Raw genomic sequence first — 26,623 nt, 5'->3', positions numbered from 1 at the left:
ATCCTTTGCAAAGGGCACAACTTGCCATTTCTTGTGTCATAATTGATCTACACTTCTTTTCACCTGCAGGAGTCCCAATTTTCCATTACTCCTGACTGTGGAGTGTTAGCCCCTCTGGGTACAGCACACATTTCAGTCCTGTTTAAGCCATTGACCTGTCAGAGTCTAAGGACAGTTTTGGAATTGGAGGTGGAGAATGGTGAATGGAGGTAAGTGATGAATAAGGAGCAAAACAATACAAATATTTAGCTGACATCTATATGGTTCTACATTCCACATACATACATTTACACCCCACATACAGTACATATTGAGTTTGATTTCCTAAAGGCAAATAGGCTGTTCACTTTGCAGGAGAATTATCCCCAGAGTGTAGCGAATTAAGTGAATCTCTGCTAATTTCCATCATTCAATCCTGCAAGCAATAATACTTTTTTTTTATTTTCCTTGCATATGAGTGGAAATTTGCAAAGTGAATTTTGCCCACATTCACTAAGCAAAGGTTGATTTCCATACAAAGTGAAAATGCTCTAGCAAAGTGAATAACCTATTTGTCTTTCGTAAATCAACCCCATGGTTTCAACCCTTTGCCTTTGGAATCAGTATTGTACTGGAACACTCCAGGGTCCCAAGTGTATACATGTGTTGCTTCCTACTAGCTTCATTCATTTATAGTGATGCATACAACACTGCAGCTACTTCCTAGTAGAATGAGCATCACATGAATTGATGTGAACACCTGCAGCCAGATTATGGCTTCATTGCTTGATTTTACCTATGACAGTCGGCAAAGCTTAAACCACATCATGGATGCTGTTACTACATAAAATTGTTTGTTTAACTTATCGCATCTGTATTCATTCCAGCTACTTGCCGGTTGTGGCTGATGTACAGGGGCCTCAGGTTTGTCTCCTTAACAGCTGCTTAGTGTTTCCTGAGATCTATGTTGGCGTTCCAGCTCAGTCTACAGTAAAAATATTCAATCAAGGGCGACTTCCAGCATCTTTTTCATGGGAAGAGGTAAATTTGTTTTAATGTTTTATGTTATAACATGATTTAAGTTGATTTTTTTAAAATATGTAACAGACTGGAAGAGGCACAAAGTAAAGAATATAATGCTGTGAGTATTCAGAACTGTATGAAAGTATATATGGTATATATCTTACATTATCCATTCTCACTGACAGGACATTGTTCATATATTAAACAAACACAATTACTGTACTGTCCCCACACGGTGAACATGCTGCTTATTAACGTGGTAACATTGTTAGATGTGTAGCTTTGGGTTAAAGTTTTAAGATTTAATTACAGTAATAAACATATCATACTCAACTGCTGTGTGCAATGGTATTGCACAGAGTGACCTCAGACCTCCTCTTCTGGGGTCCCCCAACAACAATTTTGGCTTCTCCTCTTCTTTGTCTGCCCCCATAGCAAGTTACGGTTTTGTGTGAATAGGTTGGGAGATTCTCTCTGACAATTCTCTATCCTGGGACTAATGTCAATGAACAAGAGGTGAGTGTTTTGGCTGAAATGCTAGGCCAGAGTCTATAAGCTGGAATTTTGTGTTTTGTCTTCTCCATGTTTCATGCCACCAAATGTACCTGCTGCATCTGGCAAAAGAGCCTTGTTTGCTATGCTGGACTGTTGGGCTCTCAGGGAGTCATTGCTCTTGTTCCAGAACCAGAAAGGTTTCATGGTTACTATTCAAAGCTTTTCATAATGCCCAAGCCAAATGGCGACATGCAGCACATTCTATATCCAATTGCTTGAACAAATTTTTGTTCAAAAGTTGTGTGTGGAATTTGTACTGTCAGTGACTTCATCTTTCCACCAGGGGGAATTCCTGGGGTTGATGGGCATGAATGATTTCAACCTACACGTCTCCCTCAAATGCCCCAAAATGTTGGCTATTTTGTGGTCCCATTTTAGGGTATCTGGATGATTTGTTTCTGAGGGGAATAATTAGTGAACAGCTTTAAAGTGGAACGAAAGATTGCAATACTTACATCTACTTCAGCGTTCCAAGGTCTCTCTCCATTTTCATCTCTCTAGCTTCTTTTGAGTGCCCCTCTGATGCCATCTTTATTGGCCGGCATTGAATGATGTCATATGCGCAGGAGTTCAGTCATCCTGGCACACAGGATCTGTGCTGGAATGTAAACTGAGCTGTGCATGTGCAGCTCAGTTAACATTCTAAAGAAGACTGCAAGTAGGCAGGTAGGTTTATTTTATTTCACAAGAGATATTGTGTGTCTCTTCTTTAAAAAGGAGCCTGCTTTCCCACAGTTTTTTAAATGGGGACTTTAGTTTCGCTTTAAGCCCAATGTGCGACAGATAGCGGAAGTCTTGCAAGATTTTGGCTGGATCCTTAATCTTAAAAAGACAATCCTGGAACCATCACTCATCCTGAAACCAAGTTAGCCATGGACTGGTGGATTTCCAGCTTGGTGCTGGAGTCAGAAAAATCCTTTCTCCCTGTCACATGGGAGGCACTGATAGTGGACACCAGCCTGTCAGGCTAATGAAAAGTTATGGATTCCCTATCAATTTAGGGGCCCTTGTCATCCTAGGAAATTCTAGTGTTGATCAATGCCCTGCATTCAGAGCGATATGGCTTTCCCTTCAGGTGTGTACCCCCCTTCTCTGGGGACTGCTGGTCAGTGTCCAATCCAACAACACCACTGCTGTGTCATACACACATCATCAAGGCAGAACCAGAAGTCAGGTTGCTCTCTGGGAAGCGGAGCTCATTCTGGCTTAGTCAGAGCTTTGCACAGACTGTCCATGGGCCATACCAGATCAACTGGATCTTTTAAAGGTCCTGTGTTCCATCCTGCTTCACAGTCACTGGCTTTCAGGACATAGCTGTTGAAATCAAAATCCTGAGGGATAGGGGTCTATCAGACTCCATGATTCCCACCTTGCTAAAGGCCAGAAAACCCTTATTTTGTAGAGTTTACCATTGCATGTGGAAAGCATACTTTACTTGGTGCAAAGAGGGAAAGCTTCATCCCAGGTAACACTCCATGGTCACAGGTTCTATGCTTCCTTCAGTCAGCACTGGGAAAGTCCTTGGTGGTCGTTTTGGAGACTGCTAGCTTTCCATTCCTTGGTAAGAGCCTTTGTACAAGGAGTTGCTCACATTGTACCATAAGTATGCTCTCTGATGACTCCATGGGATCTCAGCTTGGTGTTGTCAGTCCTTCAGAGGCTATTATTTGAACCTATGCGAGATGTTGGCATTGGGAATGCATGGCTGAGTCAGGCTTTGCTATTTGCCAATCACCAGGTGTTCAATCACCTGGAGATGGAGCATAGTCCAATGGTTTAAGAGTTAACTCTTCAGCCTCCTGTAATGTACTCCTAGAAAGTGATTTTTTAGGTAAGCCAAAAATCCAGTTTTGTGATGTCACAGCAGGTATGCTGGACACTCAGGTGTTAGGATCTCATTCTCAAAAACATAGAAATCCATTGTATTAACTCTCCAGCATTCTGCTAATAATTGAAAAGTAAATTAAAATGTAAGTCTTGGCTTGATGAACCTTTAATGTATAGATTTACTGCATGAAGCAATAAGAGTGATAATAATTTTGAGTTAAAATATAATAAATTACAAGTTTAGTTGCATGTTTTAAAGAACTTTACATGAAAGAATATGAAAAACGTAGCTTAGATAGATGTCTTCTATTATCTCACTCACGTAGTAAAATGGCACTTTTTGTCTGCAGCTGACTAGTACTCATCCCGCAATATATTCGGCCACAGTATCTCCATCAAGTGGTCTGTTAGGACCTAATGAAGAGGCTGATATGTGTGTGACTCTGACACTTCATACATTGGTAAGCTACTATTCCCAAATTGTATTACAATCCCCACAATTAATCTTTTTCCTCCTATGTACCATATACAGTGGGGATCGAAAATTTGGGCACCCCAGCTAAAAATTTGTATTAATGTGCATAAAGAAGCCAAGGAAAGATGGAAAAATCTCCAAAAGGCATCAAATTACAGATTAGACATTCTTATAATATGTCAACAAAAGTTAGATTTTATTTCCATCATTTACACTTTCAAAATAACAGAAAACAAAAAAATGGTGTCTGCAAAAGTTTGGGCACCCTGCAGAATTTATAGCATGCACTGCAAAAGCTGAGACCTGCCAGTGTCATGGATTGTTCTCAATCATCGTCTGGGAAGACCAGGTTATGTCAATCTCAAAAGTTTTAAATGCCCAGACTCATCTGACCTTGCCCCAACAATCAGCACCATGGGTTCTTCTAAGCAGTTGTCTAGAAAACTGAAACTGAAAATAGTTGATGCTCACAAAGCTGGAGAAGGCTATAAGAAGATAGCAAAGCGTTTTCAGATGTCAATATCCTCTGTTCGGAATGTAATTAAGAAATGGCAGTCATCAGGAACAGTGGAAGTTAAAGCAAGATCTGGAAGACCAAGAAAAATATCAGACAGAACAGCTTGCAGGATTGTGAGAAAAACAATTCAAAACCCACGTTTGACTGCACGATCCCTCCAGAAAGATCTGGCAGACACTGGAGTTGTGGTACACTATTCCACTATAAAGAGATACTTGTACAAATATGGTCTTCATGGAAGAGTCATCAGAAGAAAACCTCTTCTACGTCCTCACCACAAAAATCATCGTTTGAACTTTGCAAATGAACATATAGACAAGCCTGATGCATTTTGGAAACAAGTTCTGTGGACAGATGAGGTTAAAATTGAACTTTTTGGCCAGAATGAGCAAAGGTACGTTTTGGAGAAGAAGGGGCACAGAATTTAATGAAAAGAACCTCTGTCCAACTGTTAAGCATGGGCTTGGATCAATCATGCTTTGGGGTTGTGTTGCAGCCAGTGGCACAGGGAACATCTCACGAGTAGAAGGAAAAATGGATTCAATAAAATTTCAGCAAATTTTGGATGGTAACTTGATGCCATCTGTGAAAAAGCTGAAGTTAAAGAGAGGATGGCTTCTACAAATGGATAATGATCCTAAACACACCTCGAAATCCACGGGGGATTACATCAAGAGCGTAAACTGAAGATTTTGCCATGGCCTTCACAATCTCCTGACCTCAACATAATTGAAAATCTATGGATAGACCTTAAAAGAGCAGTGCGTGACAGACAGCCCAGAAATCTCAAAGAACTGGAAGACTTTTGTAAGGAAGAATGGGCAAAGATACCTCAAACAAGAATTGAAAGACTCTTGGCTGGCTACAAAAAGCATTTACAAGCTGTGATACTTGCCAAAGGGGGCAGTACAAGATATTAACTCTGCAGGGTGCCCAAACTTTTGCAGATGCCATTTTTTTGTTTTCTGTTATTTTGAAAGTGTAAATGATGGAAATAAAATCTAACTTTTGTTGACATATTATAAGAATGTCTAATCTGTAATTTGATGCCTTTTGGAGATTTTTCCATCTTTCCTTGGCTTCTTTATGCACATTAATACAAATTTTTAGCTGGGGTGCCCAAACTTTCGATCCCCACTGTATATTTTGCAATAGTCCCTATTTTCCTTAACTTGTTCATGACGGTCATTTCAAACAGTCAGTCCACAAAAAAAGTATATTTCACTTATAGTTGGGGCTGGGTAGATGGAGCCATCTGGTAGTCTCATATCTTTTTGGGATGCCAACAAAAAAAGTCGACATGCAACAAATCCTGGTGCTGTTCCTACTCCTCTCAATGCATATTCTGTGATATAAAACAAATTAGAAATCCCTCAGGGAGCCATATAAGATGAAATATGTAAGATAAGGTGATTTAACTATCTGGCATTCACAAAAAAATTAAATATCAGTGTCACCTGACTCTGAAATGTGATTTGTCTGTTCCACTAAGGTAACCCATACAACAATTTTTTTGTCTGAAGTTTACTTTAAAGCTGGCTATACAAGGCTTGTTTTCTTTTTGTTCAGTCAAGCGAGGTGGATGGAAGAAATCCCCCTGCAGGGACACTGTATTCTGACAGCAGCTCCTGCTGCTGTCACAATACACTGGTCAGTGGCTGCATCCTACTGCCTGCAGCCGCTGATTGAAAAAAATTTTCCAACTTGTTTATTCGACAGACGTCGATCAAATAAACAATTGTGTCGAGCAGGGATGGCCACACGATAAACAAAATTCAGCTAGTCCCCGCTGAACCAGCTGTATTTTGATCCATCAATGGCCAACTTAAAAGACAATTGGAATAAGACTAGGGTTGTAATTTCACTGAAATCTAAGATATTGCTATTGACTGGCTTTATTATTTATTCACTTTAATTTTATACTTAATAATAGAACAATACCCTTATAGACAGAACCTCTCTAGTTTCTAATAGCAGTGATGTTACTTAATAAACCAATATCCCAGTTTCTGAGGCTAGGAGGGTTGCCAGTGGTATCCTGAACCAGACACCTTCAAAGTTTTCTTGTTTTTGCCTACCTTTTTAAAAAGAGAACCTGTGTGAAAATGGGTGGGTGCTTTGGCACGTGGGAGTACAAACTGATGGCAAGACCATATAGCTACTTGAATAAATTGCCAGTACAATGCCCTTATAGGGCATTTATTCTTATAGTTACATCTGGGACATCCTCAGGGTTTATATACAAATAGCAACTCACTATTTGCTTAAATATTATTGTACCAATGAGAAAAATAGATGCATTCCCTAAAGCGAAGGAAATGCACAGAGGTTCTGTAAAAAAGTCTGAAATCCCTTAAGGCAGTACAGACTACTTCAGTGGTTCAAAAATGATACTATCAGCCCTATACTGCCTGATTCTTGTTTGTTGCATCAAACTGTCAGTGTTAATCAGGGTTTTGTGTGGCTCCCCAACTTTATTCAAGACTAAAATGACTTCATTTTCATGAATAGAAAACAGTAATGTTACATAATATGACCCTGGATTAGCAAACCCCCTAACTAGTTTTAGTGGTGCTGCTGTTTAGGATGAACTGAATGACATTCCTTTGTGCTGCCGTGTAGAAGATATGAAGGATCCTCTGGTTCTGAATGTAAAAGCAAAAGCCCAAGGATTGCATGTCACCTACTCCCTTCCTGTTGAACAAGAGAGGTGAGGACTGCTCTGTGCCTGTCTCCTGATAATTATGTATTCTTGAAAGCACACAAAACTCTTGACCAAGTTAGATTTTCTATTGCACATAGTACAGTAGCTAGGCTATTCTGCAGATAATAAATTAAAATCTTTGGTGAAAATATAATGCCATGTGCTTAGGCTTCTTGGTCCTTGTTAAAGTGTTACTAAACCCAGGACCCTGCATCCACTATATCCGGTCTTCCACAGTACACAGAACATGGAAATGCAATTATTTTGTAAATATAAACTGAGACTGCTAAATAAATTTTTCTCATCAGCAGTATATAGCAGTCTTGTGACTATTATTAGTGTCCAGCTGAGCACTGCTTAATCTAGTAGGATGAGTTTTTATTCTCCTCTGACTCTCCTATGAGGCTGCATGACCCCTGATCCTCTGTCTGGACAATGCTGATTGGCCCTGTGTCAATTACATGCACCCCCTCCCCATAAAGATAAACTGTCTAGCAATACAAACCAAACTGTGCATGTGCAGAGGGCACTGTACTATCAGCAGATGGATTGGGGACTGTGGAAGAAGGGGAGGATCAAAGAAGACAGGATCAAACAGTCTTTTTTACACAATGCAGATGATTAACCCCTTAAGTTCCACAGTGAGTATGACAAGCATGTTTTACTGCATATATAGACTGATTGTACTGTTGTGGGTTTAGTAACAATTTAAGGCTCACACCCTCTCCATGTATGCAGATAGCAAAGAGGGTTGACTATCCTGGGATGGGCTAGCAGGAGACTTTATTACCACCTGTGGAATTTTCATAGGTAATCTGGCAAGTTCCATTTTATCTGGATCACAATAATAAATATTGGTTAACACCGCAATCCCAGACCACCATGTGCATGGAGTTTTTATGTTCTAAATGTGCATAGCTTTCATCTGAGTTTAAAATGTACACGCAGCTGAAAATGCATTGCCATGTTAATTGGCTTTGTCTGTAATTGGTTGTGTAATCTGTATGTGTAGCTGTGATAGAGATATTTAATTCTAAAATCCTCTGGGACAAGGGCTGATATGAAATGCTGAAAAATGCTAATATATTGACATTGTATAAATACAACAGATTATGTTGAATATGCATCTCTATAAACATTTTAACTAATGCAATGTTAAGTGGCAAATGTGTCACAAAATATCACTCTTAGTGCCTGCATGTTATGAAGGATGTACAAAATAAAAGAGAATTTTAACTTTCTATAGTGTAGACAATTCTTTTGAATATTTTCTATATGGAAACTGGACCCTAAAATATTTTTCCAGAATTAACATAAATTTAATTAGTTTTAAAGGTGCAGCTTCCTCATCACCACAAGAACTCCTCCTAGATTTTGGATCAGAAGTAGTTCTGCAGAGCACAGTACAACGGACATTAATCCTCACAAATCACACTGGTATATCTGCTCCATTCTCTGTTCAGGCAGCGTACTTCTCTGGATGTCCCCTTCCAAAAGTTTCAGTAAGCAAAAAGTAAGTTTTCTCTTTCCATCGTTTTGCTTATGTGGTGCCTAAATCTTACCAGGCAGTTGAACATTTTATTCACCTTAACAAACAAGTCTTGAAATGGTGACGTATCATTACCAAAAAGTATACCCTCCAATGTTTTACCCCCAAACAAAGCATAAAAGGATTGCAGAATCATCCCCTTTTCCTTTATTGTTGCATTATACATAATCATCTAATTGTTATATATTCTCTCCCTTTATCTCTCCTTCCATTCTTTTATCATGTACCATTTAAACTATTTAGACACCCATTCTGATTCTTTCATCTCACCTTTATTTCTCCTTCTGACCTCAGGCTGATTTTCTATTTCATTCATTTTCTTTTACTCTTCAACTTGTCAAGATGCAGGTTCTATAGGACAAATTAATAAGTCATGGATCCCACTTCAACCTTATAAGTGGCTAAGTTTGGGTGTTAAGCTTGGAGGCATTTCCGGCATTAACAGCATTTCCTGATATATTTTGTCATGCCCTGAGAGGGAACAATATACACCTGCACTCTGTGATTTCTTTAATACTGCTATACTTTGTGCTTTCTGTACTAATAATGTTGTATGTGACAACAAAATCTAATTATCCCCCAAGAATTGAGAGACTTTAGTGTGTTAGTTCCTCTATAAGGCTAGGTTTACATCTGTGCTGGTGGTGCCACTCTGGATCCGCACAAAAACACGTGCAGCCGCACCACTCGCACAGAGGAATGCGGACATACAGGCGGGTGCCATTAAATCTAATGGAACGCCGCCTGCACTGGAAATCACAACCATACCGGGAACCTCAGTTCCCATGCGGGCTGTGTTTTACAAAGAAGTGCAGGGACTTCTTCACTGCGTGTACCGGGGCACGGGAGTCCATTCAAATGAATGGGCTCTCGTGCCTGCGCAAAACGCAGCTCGCATTGCTGAAGATATGTGAATCGGGTAAAGGTTAATAACAGCAGTATGAGTCTAGATATATAGATAGATTACCCTTTAGGGACCTCCACTCTTTTCCCCATCCATACACTCTTAGAGGGTGAGTAATAGCATAGTGCTGCCCTGTCATGCACACTGGGTAATTTACAGAGCAAATCTCAGAATACACAGATCACTGCTGCCACTATTGTCTGCAACCGCTGACCAAGTGCAGTGGCAACATGTGGATCGAAATTTGTCCATTCCATGCTGAACTGGCCTAACTTTCATCCATCTATGGCCAGCTTATCCCCAACATTTCATATTTCTGATATGTGTCTGTTGTGCCATGTACTTGTATTAAAGTATCTTGTGCTCGTTGTATTTCTTTGAGTGAAATATCTGGTGATCCTGCCAATCCACTTGCTTTCCTAATTCAAACTGACCATGCTAGACATCGAAACAGATCCTCCCCAGTGTGTTCGAGTTTGCCATTACAGATGCAAGTGCTGAGCAAAAGATATCTGGCATCACCACAAAGTTCTACGTTTGTACAGATATCATATTGATATAATGGAAACACACTTCAATTTGTGGTCATTGTTCCCCAGATTCTACTGTGCAACCATTTTTCGGATGACAAAAGGCCATCAAGCAAGAGTAATGTTTACTTCCCCATACCAAGGCTAGTTAATGACATACTAGGGATAAAACAACCTAATATGGCTGACAGTTGATGTGTTTATGGGTAGCTATAACAGGAAGAAGCCCTACTCTGATGCTACATCATTACTTCTAGTGGTATTACTTTAATTAATTTGGATCCAGGAAAAAAGTAATCTTTTTAGAAGTGTTCATTCCTTCTACAGATGTCCCTGTGGTTCTTTGCAGTGTATTATGTGAATTTGCTAATTCGTTATTTTTTCTTTAAGCTTTGGTTGGTCTCCTCATATTCTATAATACTGAGTTACTGTTTGTGGGGTTTTTTTCAGTTCTACAGTGTCTGTCATGCAAAGAATGGCCAGGTTTGCAGAGCAAGCAGTCAAAAGAGCAGAAGCTGGTATGTGATCTCTATGTATTGCATGTATAGAGACATCTAATATTGGATGGCAATATTATATTTCAGCGAGACATATAATATGACACGTGGTCACATTGTTTGTTTATTGTATGGATATACTTTAGGAGTGTAGTGTCAACATATAAGAAAAGAATTAAAAAAGCAAAAGAAAATTCTCCCAGTTGGCAAAAATCTAATAAACATGCAAAAATCATTTATGTCTGTGGCAAGATTGCTGAAAAGCCATAATAGCCAAATATAGAGATTTTGATTTCAGCTCCACTGGGTCTCTGGGCTCAACCCCTCTTGCTTTATAAACCTCCCTACTGGTCAGCATAATTTCATTTTTACCTTATGTTGTTTACAAATGCAAGATTTTTTTTTTTTGTTTAGTGAAGGGCCACAAAAGAGAAGTCGGCAAACGATAATGCATTTAAACTAATCTAGAGTATCGTATAGCCAGCTTATTTTACTGCATAGACAAGGTCTCTTAATGCAAATGTTCCAATGCAATGACAGTTGTTGTTTGAATGGCAGCTCCTCTTTAGTTTTGCATGGAAAACAAAATACTATACATTTCTCTTGCAGTAAAAAACATAATATTGTATATTTAGTGAATTTTAGACTCTGTGACATATTGGAAAAAAGAAAAAATTATGTAAATCTGTTATGTGCTTTTAGATACAAGATTGTTAATACTGTCAGATGGGAAAGGAGCTGCTTTTATTGCTCAGCCAAGCTCAGGAATACTTGGACCATTCCAGCAGATATCCATTGATGTGACTGCTTATAGTAATATGTGGGGAGAGTATTCAGATCAACTTGTCTGTACGGTATGTGTTACTATATACTTACCAAATGTCAAAGTGTTTCTGTTATGACAGAAAGAAATACCTGGGGATATAGAATAGTGAATGCTAGGATTTGTATTTTGGCCATTGCAGTTTAGTAATTTAATGATGTAACTTAACTCTGTACATTATTGTCTTTAGGTTGGAGATCTAAACCCTAATGAGATTCCTATGAAAATAAATATAAAGGGATGTCCCCTCTACTTTCAAATGGCAGGGCCAAGACATAATCGCCAGACAGAAGGTCCTGCATTAAGGTAATGCACATGCTATTAAAAAAAAAACATTACACTGCACATTTCACTAATAATCACACTTCACATGAATGAACAGAGCACGTCAGCATGAAAAATTACATGATTTTAAACAGAAGAGTACAGGTTTCATGCCACAAATTTAAAAAATTTTGCTACTGAGCTCCCTCATGAGACCTAAAGCCTAGGCAAAAATCACATGGGCTCTAGCTAATAGGAGCTGTTTATTATTAGAATAAAGTGTTTATAAACCATGAACACACACTGATAACATTGTTATTTTTTTTTCAATAAGCTGATCTTTAAAACCCCAGATAAACTGTAGAACCTCTTTAGGAAGAAGTTATGTTTTAAAATTGCTCTGGGGTGCACATGCACGGTCAGCCGGAGCAGATGTCCTTGTGATCCACTCTGCACCCTCCCAGCACACTCAGCAACAACGGGCACCGGACCTCTCCCAGGCTCCCAACTGAATCCTGTCACCTCTGGGCACTGTAGAGCCCTTCTCCATGCTGGGTCGAGCAACTGGAAAGGGCTGGAGGGGCTCTCAGCACCCGCTCCTTGTGGCGGGCAGGGGGGCAAGATGGTGGCCAGCTCTGGTCCCATTGCTGGCGGTTCTTCCCTGCACAGCAGGCCTCTTCCACAGAGGATCAAAGCTGGCATCTCCTGTGTTGAGGACTGATGTGGACTTCTACTAAGGGGGTGAATGTGCCTCTTCAATCCCCCCATCCTTCCTCTAGTTCTGCTGCATCTCCATCACAGGCCTCTGCCTGCTCCTTAGGCCATGATTCTCACACTTCCTCTGCCTTGGATAAGGAGATGGCTGATATTTTCCTCAGCCAAAATAGTGGCACAGACCCTGATCTGGATAGCCCCGCTGGATCCCCAGCAACTCCGCCTATCCCGATGCAGTATTCGGGAGACACAGTCCTTATTGCCTGCTTTGCTGATCTGTTACAGTGGGAACTGGCTACTACTAAGCTAGCACTGGATTTAAAGCAGGATCTCCAAGAATTAGGCCAGCGTCTGGATAGTATTGAATCTAAAGTAGACCCACTATCCATAATGTATCTCAAAATTCTAACATGATTACTGAGTTTCAGGACCAACTGGAAGAAGCCTACACTAAAATAGATGACCTGGAAAACCGGGCCCGACGTTACAATTTCCGGAATCGGTGAAAGATCTTACTACCCTTACTTATTTGCTTATGCGATCTGCAGTGCCTGAGATTGATGACATCCATTTAGACATTGACCGCATCCACAGATCCCTGATTTCTCCTAAACTAGAGGGTCCTCCCAGAGATGTCACCGTCAAACCACACTTCGTCTGGATTAAAGAAGCGGTCATGAAATACAGTAGAGAAAACTCAGACATGGAACTTGCTGGCTACAAAATTCAAATATTTGCAGATCTCTCTCAAACTATCATCCAGAAGAGAAGATCCTTCAAACTGTTACTTTCCTCCTTGGTGCAGCGGGACATTCACTGTCGTTGAGCTTATACATTTTGGCTTCAATTTACCTACAATGGTAAACCCTATGCTTTTTCTACATTTCATGAAGGAGAAAAGATCTTACTCCAGCTGGGCTTCATTTCCCATAGTCCTTCATCACATACCCAATCCAGGTTCAACGTTCCGTTTTAGCCACTCTGGTCCTCCTCCCCATCAAAGACGATTAGACCATCTCGTCGAGCTACTTGAGAATTTTCCATTGATGTGCCCTGAATGTCCTACATGGTATCTTCTGTGTGGTTCCCTATTGGAACATTAGCTACCTTTGTCAGTTTATTTGGTTTCTTGCCTGTGCGTTTCTCCCTTCCCCCCTTCCTCTGTTTTTGTTGCTTATGTTTCCTCCTCCACCCCCCCAACCTTTTTTTCCTCCCCAAGAGTATGTTTTGTTTCAAACTAATAATTCACTCGCAATTGTTTAATTGAGATTTCTGTGTTGTTGCTGTTTCCTGCATTTTTTTTGCGAGATGTCGGTTGCTGTTTATGTTCTACTGCCTGTCGGGAGGTGTCTATGTGCCCTCTCAGATCGGAGGACTCTCCCCGGAGGTTGGTCTTTGGGAAGACCCCTTCCCTTCTGGGGCCATAGCCCTGGACTATTTGGTTTATTTTGTTTTTTTCCATGTTGCTTTATGATGTATATTGTAATATTTCCTCTGGGACTGGGTGATACTTACCCCATGTGTCTTGGTTAGCCATGTTCTCTATCGGATATCTAGGATTCCTGCTGCTTCGCGAAGGCTGGTGAGCTTTCATGTCCATCGGAATTTTGTTGCCAACTATGTCCTCACAGCAGTCTGATAGAGGTATCATTCAATTGCTTTCCCATAATGTCCAGGTGTTTGGCTCTCCTTCTAAACGTACTAAAGCCTTCTGCCATTACCGTTCTTTAGGAGCTGACGTTGTGGCCCTCCAGGAGACACACTATCCCCCTTTTTTCCTCCCACGATATGTGCATAAAGATTATCCGGTTTGCTATTTTTCTAATGCTTTGGAAAGGAAGAGGGTGGTTGCGCTTTGCCTATCCCGGCGCTTATCTTTCATTGAAACTAACGTAATTAAGGATCGGGAGGGACGCTATCTTTTGGGGAAGGGGCATCTGGGAGAAAATTTGGTCACCTTTCTGATCTATTGCGCACCAAATACTAATCAGGTGGGTTTCTTCCGATCCCCACTCTGCTCTTTGGCTTCAGAGTTTGAGGGTGATGTTATAATGGCTTAAAATTTTAATTTAGCATTAGACAAGATATTGGACAAGTCTCGTGTTGCTATGCTTAGGTCCCCTTCCAGGCAGAGCGGCAAGTTTTCTCAGTTATTCTTTGGCTATGATTTGGTCAACGCTTGGAGGGAGGCTAATCCAACTTCTCGAGATTGTTCTGATTTCTCCACAGCTCATAATTGTTATTCCTGCATTGATCAGGTGTTTCTCCTCTCAAGGCTGCAACCTAAATTGCTCACTGCTAAGATTGTTTCTGCTTCTTGGTCTGATCACGATCCTGTCCTATTAACACTTTCTACCTTGATGACTAGGATGGCTAACCCTCATTGGTGCCTTAATGAATCTCTCTTGAGAATCCTATTACCTCGATATTTCTACTCATCTGAAATTCTATTTTGAAACAAGTAAAGCAGAGGACACGAATCCTGCTATAAATTGGGCAGCCCATAAGACTTCAGTTAGGGGCTTTCTTATTCAATTATCTTCCCAACTTAAAAAGGCTTTGGATGAATTGATTTAGGCTAAATCCGAAGCATATAGTGTTCTTGCTGCCCAACATAAAACAAAATTCCCAACTCTGACTTGTTGGCTAAACTTGACCAAGCCCACATGGAACTTAATTTATGCCTCACTACTTCGGCAGATAAACAGTTATATTGGGCTAACCACTAATTTTTCACTTGGAGGGATAGACTGCTGGCATGTAAACTATCTCCCCAGCATTCTCGTATAGCTCTCCCTAAAATTAGATTATCGACTGGTCATGTGTCCCAAGACCCTTGCAAAATTCTTCATGAATTTAATTCCTTTTATACTGACCTTTATCGTCAAACTCCGAGAAAATGCCTCCCTGTTTATTGATCAGTTTTTGACATCTTTGACTCTCCCATCTCTCCAGGAGGCTCATAGAGACCTCATGGATCAACCTATCACTAGTGAGGAGATACAGCAAGCTGTCAAAACTTTAGCTCTTCATAAATCACCAGGACCTGATGGTCTTCCCCATAATTATTATAAAACCTTTTCATACTTATTGGTTCCACATATGGCTCTTTACTTCAGCCATCTACGGGATGGGGGTTTAGTGCCACACGATGAGAATAGAACGTATATTAGTATTATTCCCAAGCCTAATAAGAATACCACGGCTGTTCTTAATTACCGCCCTATTTCCCCGATAAATTGCGACTTAAAGATCCTTACTTAAGTTTTGGCCTTATGCCTCAATACGTTTCTGGCAAACTACTTTCATGATGACCAATCAGGGTTTATTCGGTGACGACAAACATTTGATCAAATCCATCGAACCTTAGCATTGATATCTGCAATGAAATCTAACTGGGATAACTCCCTACCACTGGAAATCTTGCTGCTATCTCTGGATCTTCACAAGGCGTTCGATAGTTTGACTTGGGACTACATATTTCGTACGTTGAGTGCCTTTGGGTTTGGCTCCATTTTTATTTCTCTACTATGAGCTCTATATTGTAATCCCTCGGCTCAGGTTTCTATCCGTGGGTATAAATCGGCTCCTCTTCTTATCAGATGTGGTAGTAGACAGGTAGTAGTAGGTATGTCCACATTCTCCCTTATTTTTCGTGCTGGCAATAGAACCCCTTGCTATTGCTATTCGTTCTCACCCTGGCATTACGTGTATTCAATGTGGCCGACAAGAACACAAAATGTGCCCTGTTTGCTGATGATGTGCTTATGTATGTCTCCAATCCCCGAACATCTTTGCCCAGTTTGTTGACTCTGCTTCGTCAATTCTCTCTAGCTTTGGGACTCACTCTAAATTCTTCTAAAACAACTGCTCTCAACATCTCTTTGCCCTTTCGGAGGTACAGAACCTTCGGGACCATTTTTATTTTCAATGGTAAGGGCTGCCCACCCCCTCCCTTACCTAGGAGTCCATCTTACACATTCTATTGCGACATTATATCGTGCCAAGGAAGACCTGAGTAGATGGGCAGATTTCCTCCTATCTTGGTTTGGTAGAATCAAATCTATCAAAATGAAGTCTTTCGATTTGTGTGGAGTAATAAGCGCCACCGACTTACCAATTCAACATTGTATTCCCAGAAAAAACATGCCAGTTTGGGACTCCCCAACGTTTTGGCCTATTTCCATGTGGCCCAGATAATGCAGCTGTCCTGCACTACAGCCAAGGGTCCTAAACCCCAATGGGTTAGTATTGAAGTCCTTTCTTGTCATCCTTACGCTATTGGCTCTCTTATGTGGCTTTCCAGTCGACTGCGTCTTCCCATTTTATGCCCTACATCATCTTATTCTTTAACAGTATGGGACGGGCTGCACATCCGTAAATCCTTATCTACCCTCCATACCCCCTTAGCTCCTGTTTTTGTTATCCTGAATTTATACCTGGGCTTGTGCCGTCTTTATTTCAGTGGTGGATCAATAAGGGCTTTCTACGTATCGGGGACTATTTAGATGGGAATCGCCTACATTCTTCACAGTGTTTTCGAGATAAGCACCAACTACCCCCTAGTTAAATCTTTCGATATAATCAAATTGTGTCCATTATCCAATCCAAACAAACTATTAACGGAATCCTTAACACTCACCTGTTTTGAACTCTCATGTCGAGTTTATGGTATGGTATATCAACTATATATACTTCCCTTATTGATCCAACAACCAAGCTTCCTTATATGATACAGTGGGAAAGGGACTTACATATCTCCTTAGAACTAACTGATTGGCAAGATACGACTTACACTTTGTCCAAAATTTCTATTAATACTTCACTTAGTGAAACTAATTATAAAATGCTCCTGCGCTGGTACCTGGTCCCTACACGCTTTGCAAAAATGTATCCTACCACGTCACCTTCCCGTTTCCGGTGCTGTGGGCAGGAGGGAACTATGTGCCATATTTGGTGGCAATGTCCTGTGGTAATTAGATTTTGGATTTGTATATTTCATTTTATTTATTCAGTGACAAGAGTGAATATTCATTGGTCCCCGGAGGTCGCCCCTTTTCAGAAGTTACCCACAGGTATCGCCAAGAAATCGGTCAAACTGATTCTTTACATTCTCCTGGCTGCTAGAATTATGATAGCTAAAAGTTGGAAGTGATCGGTGATACCACTTGATTATGTCAAACATAAACTTAATTGGATAATGGCTAATACTGCCTTAAAGTTCAACAGTACTTGGGATTCATGGATTCGCTACCTCTCCGTTACTTAACAGGTTTTTGGCTGACCCTCCTCTACTTTACTCCCTTTTTTTTCCTTCTTTCTTCTTTATTTTTATTTACAATTTTTGATTCTGACAATTTACTTTTGCTATATTATGTGCTGGTGTCTGAATACAGGGTGATTATGCTTATCATTCTTTGTTTTTCATGATGCACTTTGTACTTGATTCCCGTTTATTGTTGAGGTTTTGTTTCCTTGGCCTGTAGACTGCACCAGAGGGACTAGCTGATCATGTACCTAACGGTTCAGTCCGATTCATTCATTCCTTTATATCATGCCTGTGTCATTTATTTTCGCACATGGAAATTTTTTTATTTTTCCTACTTGTTAATCTTGTAGCTCTATATGTTGTTCTTTTAATAAAAACATTGAAATATGAAATTGCTCTGCATGTGGTGGCATGCTAGGGGTACACACAGATGCATATGATCTCACGTTACACTTCAGTAAATTAGGCTGATTTCTGATACATGATACTAGAATACTCATCTTAATGGTAGGCAAGATCTTAATGATTTGAAAAATTATACATGGATGAATAATATATGAGAAATATTTTAGTCCAAAGACATTCTGGTAGGTTAATTGGATCCTCTCTAAATTGGCCCTAGTATGTGTATGTATGAATGTGAGTGAAGGACCTTAGATTGTACGCCCCTTGAGGGTTAGAGACTGATGTGAATGCACAATATATATGTGTAAAGTAAAATATAATCGTGCAGCGCTATAAAAAACTAGTATCCATAAAAAGCATAATAGTACAAAATCACAAAAACAATTATAATGTCCATATATGCCCAAAAAAACCCCTAAAATATATTCGTTGATATTAAGTGCAAAACAAAGTCCAAACAAAATTATAAAAAATTATATATAAAAAATTTTTTTAATAAAAAAATTATGTTTTTACTGAAGCCTGAAGACATCATTGATGATGAAACGCGTTGAGAAGAGTCAGTATGTGTGACGTCAGCACGCACAGGAGCGTGGCGGCCATCTTGTTGGTTTGAAACTTTTACCATTTGGCTATATGGTGACATGCTATTTTAAGCACACTTTGATGTACATATAATACCACGTTGTGGATCAATACATCTTGTCTGTTATACTGCACCACAAATTCTTTTTTGTTTTTTGGATGATTTTGTCCTTTTTGAGGGCAATGCGATTTTTTAGGTTTGAATTTGGCCATAAGTTTGGAACATCCTTTTTGAAGCCTGTATTTCGAATGGGAAATCCAGTAGAAGTAGCTTATTGATGTGCAATTGCATTCAGTGCATGAAATACATTGCATTTCCTCAATTCAGCACTAATGAAGTTCAACATTTGAATTGGAAATCCATATATCCACACATGCGTTTTTGACCGTCACGTAATGGTGTGGTCATATATGTCTGGTAAGCGGCAGTAATTTTGAGGTGTTGGTGATGGTGGATTCGCAAAGAAGTTTTTTATATTTCATATGGTTTTTTTGAAATCACATGGAGAATTAGTTTGAAGTAAAAACATTATAATTTTTTTATTAAAAAAAGTTTTTATATATAACTTTTTATAATTTTATTTGGACTTTGTTTTGCACTTAGTATCAACGAATATATTTTTGGGTTTTTTTTGGCACATATGGACATTATAGATGTGTTTGTGATTTTGTACTATTATGCTTTTTATGGATATTAATTTTTTATAGCGCTGCACGTTTATATTTTATTTTGTTTATGTATTGACACCTGCAATACTGTGCTGGCTGCTGTAGTATCATATCTATTTCACCGTATATAGCGCAGAGTAATTGGTATTGTTCAATATATATGTAAAGCACTGCGTAAATTGACAGCACCAAATAAATAACTGAAATAGGAAATATTTTGTTTATCTTTTTAAGGTTTGGTACACATGTGTCTGGTGGAGACACCATTTCTCGCTGTTTGCGTATTAACAATCCGAGTCCTTTTGGTGAGCATTTCAGCATCTTTTCATTCCCTGTGAATGAGTGTGGAGTATTTACAAATCAAAAGTAATTTTTTTTACACTGGGAATGTGAAATACAGTGTATGTAAAAGTATTATGCTTTTTAAATTTGAATTTTTTCTTACAAATGAACTGTATATTTTAAAAAAATTCAACTATACATGAGAACAGGTGACAATCCTCTTTCCCTCAAAAGCAACAAAAAAAAGCAAGAACCCATCAACATAAAAAAATCAGACTTGCCCTTTAGCATCCATAACAAATAAAAAGGTAGGTAGCTGGCATTATTTGTGCCAGTAGGATATGAAAATTAGGGGTGTAAGTTCCACCTCAATATTTAGGCTCCATCGTGAGGTTTAAATTTTGAGTGGTGCTTTAAAAAAATAATACATTGAGAAAAGGAAACAAGAAACACAACATATACATGAAATCTCATTTCATTTTCTGAACTACTGCTATCAATTTCTGTTTCTTCTTCCTCTTCATATTTGTCATTATTCTCATGGACTTCTACAAACCTAAGGTTTGCATGGACTGAAACAAGCTTTTCTACCCTTTAAAAAGGTCAGTTGATAAACTAATTTTTCAGACAAATTTACCCTCTTGCCTGTCAATTACAGCCAAAGAGGACAGAAACTATCATTTTCTGTATCCCAACAATCACCCAACTGTAGAAAGTACAAGATGGAGCTCCCAAGCAACCTAAACTGTAGCTTTTCTGCTGCAGTGCCCCCTGGTGGTAGAAATGCATATATCTCTTGTTTGAGAACCAGGAGCTGACTGACCATTCGATCACTCGGGCACTGCCCGAGGGCCCAGGGTCAGTAGGGGGCCCCATGAGATGCCCTGGTACCTTTCAGAGGCTTTTTTGAGTGTGGGTGAGGACACAGGGGCCCCATGATCCCCTATTGCCAAGGGGCCCCATGAGTTGTCAGTCCACCCCTGTTGAGAACTGAAGTGAGAAGTGCAGTATTACTTGAACTGTATTCCAGGATTTTCTGATATTCAGCTGATAGAACTTGAAATAATTGAAGACTTTACATAAGGTCTCAGAAATCTTTTATTAAGGTCTTAATGTTATATACCATACTTTTCGCTCCATAAGACGCACCTGACCATAAGACGCACCTAGTTTTTAGAGAAGGAAAACAAGAAAAAAAATATTCTGAACCAATGAACTGCAGACATAGTACAGGAAATGACCAGAGACTGTGGATGTACTACAGGAGATAACCAGAGACTGCAGACATGTTACAGGAGATGACCAGAAACTGCAGATGTGCTACAAGAGATGACCAGAGACTGCGGACATATTACAGGAGACGACCAGAGACTGCGGCGATATTACAGGAGATGACCAGATACTGCGGACATAGTACAGGAGATGACCGGAGACTGCGGACATAGTACAGGAGATGACCAGACCAGACCTGCAGACCTTTGGGGAATGGGTACCTGAATTTGACAGGTACCCACTCCCACTTCCGCTGTGATTGCCTATGCGATCGAAAGCAGAGGATGCCCTCCCTCCCTTCCCGTAGTCTTTTGAGACACGTGACAGGTCCCAGAAGACTACAGGGTCATTCACAAAGCACAGCACTTCTTGCGCATGTGCAGTGGGCACCCGGCTGTAAAGCCGCAAGCTGTCACAGTCGGGTGCCCACACTGAAGATGCTGGCACCGGGGAGAGAAGACGGCTGGTAATACCAGCGGTGTTGAGGACACCGCTGGACCGAAGGAAGAGGTAGGACCGAGGAGCAGGTTCTGCTGCACAGAAGAGCTGACTGGCCGGCCCAGTATTCTAACACAGCAGCGGCAACGGGGGGAATACCGAGCCGACCGCTCCATATTTGCTCCATGAGACGCACAGACATTTTTCCCCATTTTTTGGGAAAAAAGTGCGTCTTATGGAGTGAAAAATACGGTAGTTTGAATACCATGTCTTAGATATATAATGTTTATCCACACTCCACAAGTACATTATTCCGCCAAAAAAACAAAAAACGGCTTTGGAAAAAACAAAAACAGTTTTTTTTCCCCAGTTTATCTGTTTTTTTCCAGACCTTCCCATCTGTAGCCTACACCCCAATAATGTACCATTATTCCTCAGCTGCACCTGAAACATTCAAATGTTTGCCTCTGAATGTACTTGTGCTATTCTAAATAAACAAATAAAAAAATGAAGTCGAAGACAATAGATCTCCATTTTCAGATACCAAATATTCTAGGTGGCTGTTATAGTCCATACATTAAGTTTTAAACTTAGTTATTCAGTCATCCATGTAAATCTTACCATAGGCCTTTGAACTTTCGAAGTAATTATTTATTGATAATCAGTGTGTAGAAATGACTTCTGTCACTTTATAACTTTCAGATATCCGCCTAGATTGGGAGACATACAATCGAGAAGAGGATAGCTCCAAACTTGTAGACCTTGTGCTGTTGTATGGAGACCCTTTCCCTCTGAAGGACATAGATGGAAATGATATTGTGGATTCCAGTCTGGATATTCCAGAAAGTGGCAGCTCATCTCAGGACTGGGATAAAATCCCCAGTACATCTGAGTCATCGTTATCAGTTTCTCAAAGAAGCCCCAGTGTAAGTATTAAAGTAAAAGATCTGTTAGAAATTCTGTATATAGCCCTATAGAATAGACAGTGCACAGCCTACATGTGTGTATCTGTTGCTTCTCTACAGACAAGAAACAAGAACTATTTTATAGAGAAAAGACAGAGTTTTAGCATAGATGCAGCTACAAACGTTGAAAAACACTGCCATCTACCGGATGAAGATTATATCTCTACAGAACACTGAAGTCGTTTTTGCAAAATACATGAACAACAAGATCATTCTACTCAAAATTATTGTTACAGTTACCAGTGGATTCTGGTCAACCAAACCATAGCATTTTATATATTTTGGGAAATACATCAGAAAAAACTCCCAACTATTGTCTATTTCATTATTTTCCATGCTTTTTCAGAGCCTCGATTCTTTTGAGCCATCATCTTGATTTGGGGAGCCAGAAGCCATTTTCTGATGACTCAGTGCATGCAAGAGATGGTGGTCTGCTGTTGGACCAGTCCAGTAGCCTCCTGGGATGTGTGAATGTATCCCAGTAGGCTGCAGGCAGGTGAAGGAGGATGGGCTGGGTGTTTCAGGCCAAGGTGACTTCATCCTTGTTTGGGGAGGGAATAAGGAATTGGAGTGGGTCTCACCAAAAAGGGTATTCACTTCCCTCCAAAAATGCCATTTTTTATTAGACTAAGGGGGTGGAAGATTATAATAGGAACTTTCAGGTTCAGGTGAAGGTTCACTCTAACTATAGAATATAAAATACATGATAATTAACATGAGATTGAGACTTCCTTGTAATGTTTGTCACGTGTGGGCAAAACCATAACTTCATTACCAGTAATGATCATGAGAAATCCTGAGAAACAGAAGATTCTGTTGTGTGATTCAAGCAACATGCTGGCATTTTTGTATTCTATGAGCTATTTATTACTACTAATACTAATAATAATGATATTATAAGAATATTTTCATCTGCATGGACAACATAACCTACCCACAATGCAAATTTAGGAACACAACAACCTGTTCTATGACGGAATAACATGTATGGGTTTTAATAGACATACACATGCTAGAATTAAACAAAATCTGGGCCTGTATGTGGCCATTCCCGCCCCTCTTTATCATTTCCTGACAGAGTAGGTTCAAATTCAGCCAAAAAAATCTATGCTGCCAGGGTTCATTGGGACCTTTCTTTTGCATCACTTGTAAAAGATGAAATAGTGTAGATTAGTACATATACAGCACGGTAGCATAGTGTTACTAACCCACAATGAGAGCATGCCATGTGTTTGGTAAAATAAATCGGTTTTCCATGAATGCAGTCCTTTCATCTTCAGAAAAAGACACATATTATTAATAATTATTACTTCCAATTACTATTAGAAATGTATGATTTGTTTAGATGTGGATTATAGTGTAAATCTTCTTCCTTCAGCAAGCAAATGGCATGGAACAGATCAATGGGGCTGAAGAAGTGAGTGACATTCACGATGGCCAAGAAAGAGCATTCTCTCCAGATGATAAATTAATTTCTGTCATTCTGAGACCTCATGAAGGAGTGGCCTCTGATTACCCATATTGCATCACTCCAAGGCAGACAGTAAGCCAGAAGTTTACTTGCGTAAATTTACCATAGAATCCTATTATTCTCTGAGTACATTGGCAGACACAGTACCATGTGTTAAACTCATCACGCAGGTGTTGGTCTATGTTTGTGTTTCCTAATACTATTTGTTGTGTTCTCTCCCACCTCCTGTATTAACATTATTATTAATCTGCCCAAGGACAATCTCTTGTCCCAGGAAGTGGTTGTGCCAGTAATTCCACACGGCTGGTTCAAAGAACCGGTACCAATGCTTAGCAGGAGTATTCATCCTATTCTGGACTTAAAATCTCTCAACAATTACCTTCAAATTCTAAAATGTTGCATGGCATCCACAAGATTAGTTATTGTCAATGAGAATACTTGGAATCCGTAGCCATCCAAGATACCTATCCGCATATTCCCATTTATCCATCTTATCAGCACGTTCTGTACTTTGCAGTAGGAAACAATCACCTCCAGTCAGTTGCACTTGGAATATCCTCTGCTCCCAGAGTTTTCACAAAGGTCCTACCACCTTTTTTTTCCTTCTAAGAACTAAAGGCATCCAGGTTACAGGTTATCTAGATGAGCTTCTCCTGAAGGACTCCTCTTCCTGATACAAACATCCACAGAAAAATTCAGATGCTCCAGGATTTCCGTTGGGTGACCAAAAGCCTCTTCTCCAGCCGTTTCTTTACCTGGAAAACTTTGGTCTGATCCTGGACACATCCCAAGGAAAGGTTTTCCTTCCAAAGAAGAAAATGCTTTCTCTTAGAGCTTATGCCTAGGAGTTGAAGTTAAAGACAAATCCCTCAGTGAGATTCTCCCTATAGGCCTTTTGGTAGCCTCCTTCTCCATTTGCCAAATATCATTTGAGGCCTCTCCAGCACAACATCTTACTGAAACAAGGTTGCTCCTTCTCTTGACCTACCCATGCTCCTGTCTAGCCAAGCAAGGAGGTGGTAGATCTCCAGCCCAGCTTTGACAACGGGGAAGTTTAGAAAGTGGAAACAACAAATGCTGGTCTTTCAGGCCAGGAAGGAGTGTTCCAGTCCCTCACGATTCAAAGAATATGTTCATCAGTGGAAGCCAAGCTTCCTATCAACATCCTGGAGCTCCTGGAACAATAAATATGGCTCTGCAGCACTGAAGTCCCATTCTGCAAGGACACCCCATCAGGGTGTATTCAGCCAATGCCATGGCTGTGGCCTACAATAACCACAAAGGGGGAACAAGAAGTCATGCAGCTTTGAAGGAGGAAAGCCAGATCATCTCATGGGCAAAGGCTCACCATTTAATGATCTCTGCTGTCGATATTCCAGGAGTGGACACCTGGAAGGCTGATTACCTCTGCTGTCACTGCCTGGAATAAGGGGAATGGGCCCTTCACCCTGACATCTTCAACCGAATATGTCAGAGATGGGGGATATGCTGACCTCCAGATTTATCAACAAGCTACCTCTGTTTGTGGCCAGGACCAAGGATCCTCAGATGCATCAGATGCTTTGTCTCAGTTCAGGCTCATCAATGCCTTTCATACAGTGTGCATTTGAACTAGCCTGCTCAACAAAGCAGAGTAAAAGAAGCAATTCTCATTGCATCATAATGGCCAAGATAAACCTAGTACATTGACATACTAAGAAAACTAGATGAAGTCACCTGGCCTCTCTCAAGCAGGCCAGACCTGCGGCATAGCTATTTGTAATGCAATGCTGGATGCAGTAACTAAAAGCAAGTCATATACACACAATTACACACACATAGGTACGTTTAACCAGCATTTGCACCATTAATTATTCTAAACATGTGAAAGACCCTCTACCAAATGAACACCTGCCCTGGCACATCATAGCATTCACTCCGCTGAGTAAAATAAGCCATTCCCTCTCCTCTTTTATTCGGCTACATCCCCGGGATCAGTGAGTGGTCTAGGAGGGCCCGCCCCTCCCTCTGCAAGCTCCTCCTCTTGGCCAATGATTGGCAGATGGTGGTCGCCGGATCTGCAGGCCTGGGCTCACACACAATAGAGAGGAGGAGCCAAGCAGCCGGACAAGGAAGAAGCCTCCGCTGATGGGTGAGTGCTGCCTGGGAGCAGCCGAAGCTTGGCACTGCCACTACGGTAGCAGAAAGTAGTGGTCACGGGGGCAGGGGTGTTGGTGGGTGGTGGTGGCAGAGGGTGGTGGTTGTGGGGGAGTTGGTGGGCAGCGGTGGCAGATGGAGGCACCAGAACACAAGGGATAAATACACCACTGCTTAGGAAGTGACATATCTGAGAGATGTGGCAGCAACTAAAAATATCGCTTTGCAGGAGAGAGATCATCTAAGAGCATATCTCTGATGTGTTCAAAGGGTAGATTCTTCAGGGCAGAGAGAAGCAAATTGCAGTCCCTAGGAAGCATAAGGTGATGTAAGGGGAGCCTAATCTGACATACACCTTGAATAAAGGTTCTGACAAGGTAGAGTGAAGCCAGAGATTTTTTTTTTTTAAAAACGGGTAAGAGCCCTCTGAGGAAGAGTCAAGTCCTCGTAACGCATCAGCCTATTGGATGTCTACACTTCCGATTGCGGACAGTCACGTAGCGCAGTGTTGACCAAGCTGTTCTTTTAGGACGTGCCTTTGACTTTACTGTCGTTTGTGAGTACAACACCTACTTTTATTTCTTATTAAACATTTTTGATGGTATTGCACTAGGCCTATGTGCCCCCTGTTTGTTCTCTCTTCACCACGTCTCTGTAGCCCAGCTTTGTAAGGTCGCAAGCTGATCCTCTGTTCATACCTTTTTAAAGTTTTACTTGGTGGATGTTGAGTCTTGTGGATTCAACTTTCAGTTACAAGGTTCTTGCAACAG

At 40.5% G+C, this 26,623-nt stretch overlaps 1 protein-coding gene across 1 annotated transcript in view; it reads left to right on the top strand.

Moving 5' to 3' along the window:
• DLEC1 (DLEC1 cilia and flagella associated protein) overlaps positions 1-26,623 on the top strand; it is an 88,964-nt gene that overhangs the window by 39,399 nt on the left and 22,942 nt on the right. Inside the window, exons 21-31 of the mRNA XM_089673147.1 lie at positions 70-209; positions 867-1,020; positions 3,735-3,845; positions 6,962-7,086; positions 8,408-8,593; positions 10,514-10,581; positions 11,263-11,414; positions 11,574-11,689; positions 19,524-19,594; positions 21,984-22,207; positions 23,625-23,789. Of these exons, the coding sequence (XP_089529273.1) occupies positions 70-209; positions 867-1,020; positions 3,735-3,845; positions 6,962-7,086; positions 8,408-8,593; positions 10,514-10,581; positions 11,263-11,414; positions 11,574-11,689; positions 19,524-19,594; positions 21,984-22,207; positions 23,625-23,789 (1,512 nt within the window). The remainder of the gene's footprint in view (positions 1-69; positions 210-866; positions 1,021-3,734; positions 3,846-6,961; positions 7,087-8,407; positions 8,594-10,513; positions 10,582-11,262; positions 11,415-11,573; positions 11,690-19,523; positions 19,595-21,983; positions 22,208-23,624; positions 23,790-26,623) is intronic.

This window comes from Staurois parvus, unplaced genomic scaffold (assembly GCF_062004578.1).
Source record: "Staurois parvus isolate SC_StPar_1 unplaced genomic scaffold, SC_StPar_1.0 ptg000136l, whole genome shotgun sequence".
NCBI classification, from domain to species: Eukaryota; Metazoa; Chordata; class Amphibia; order Anura; family Ranidae; genus Staurois; species Staurois parvus.
Note: the sequence above shows the minus strand (reverse complement) of the source record. Positions and strands in the feature narration are given on the sequence as shown.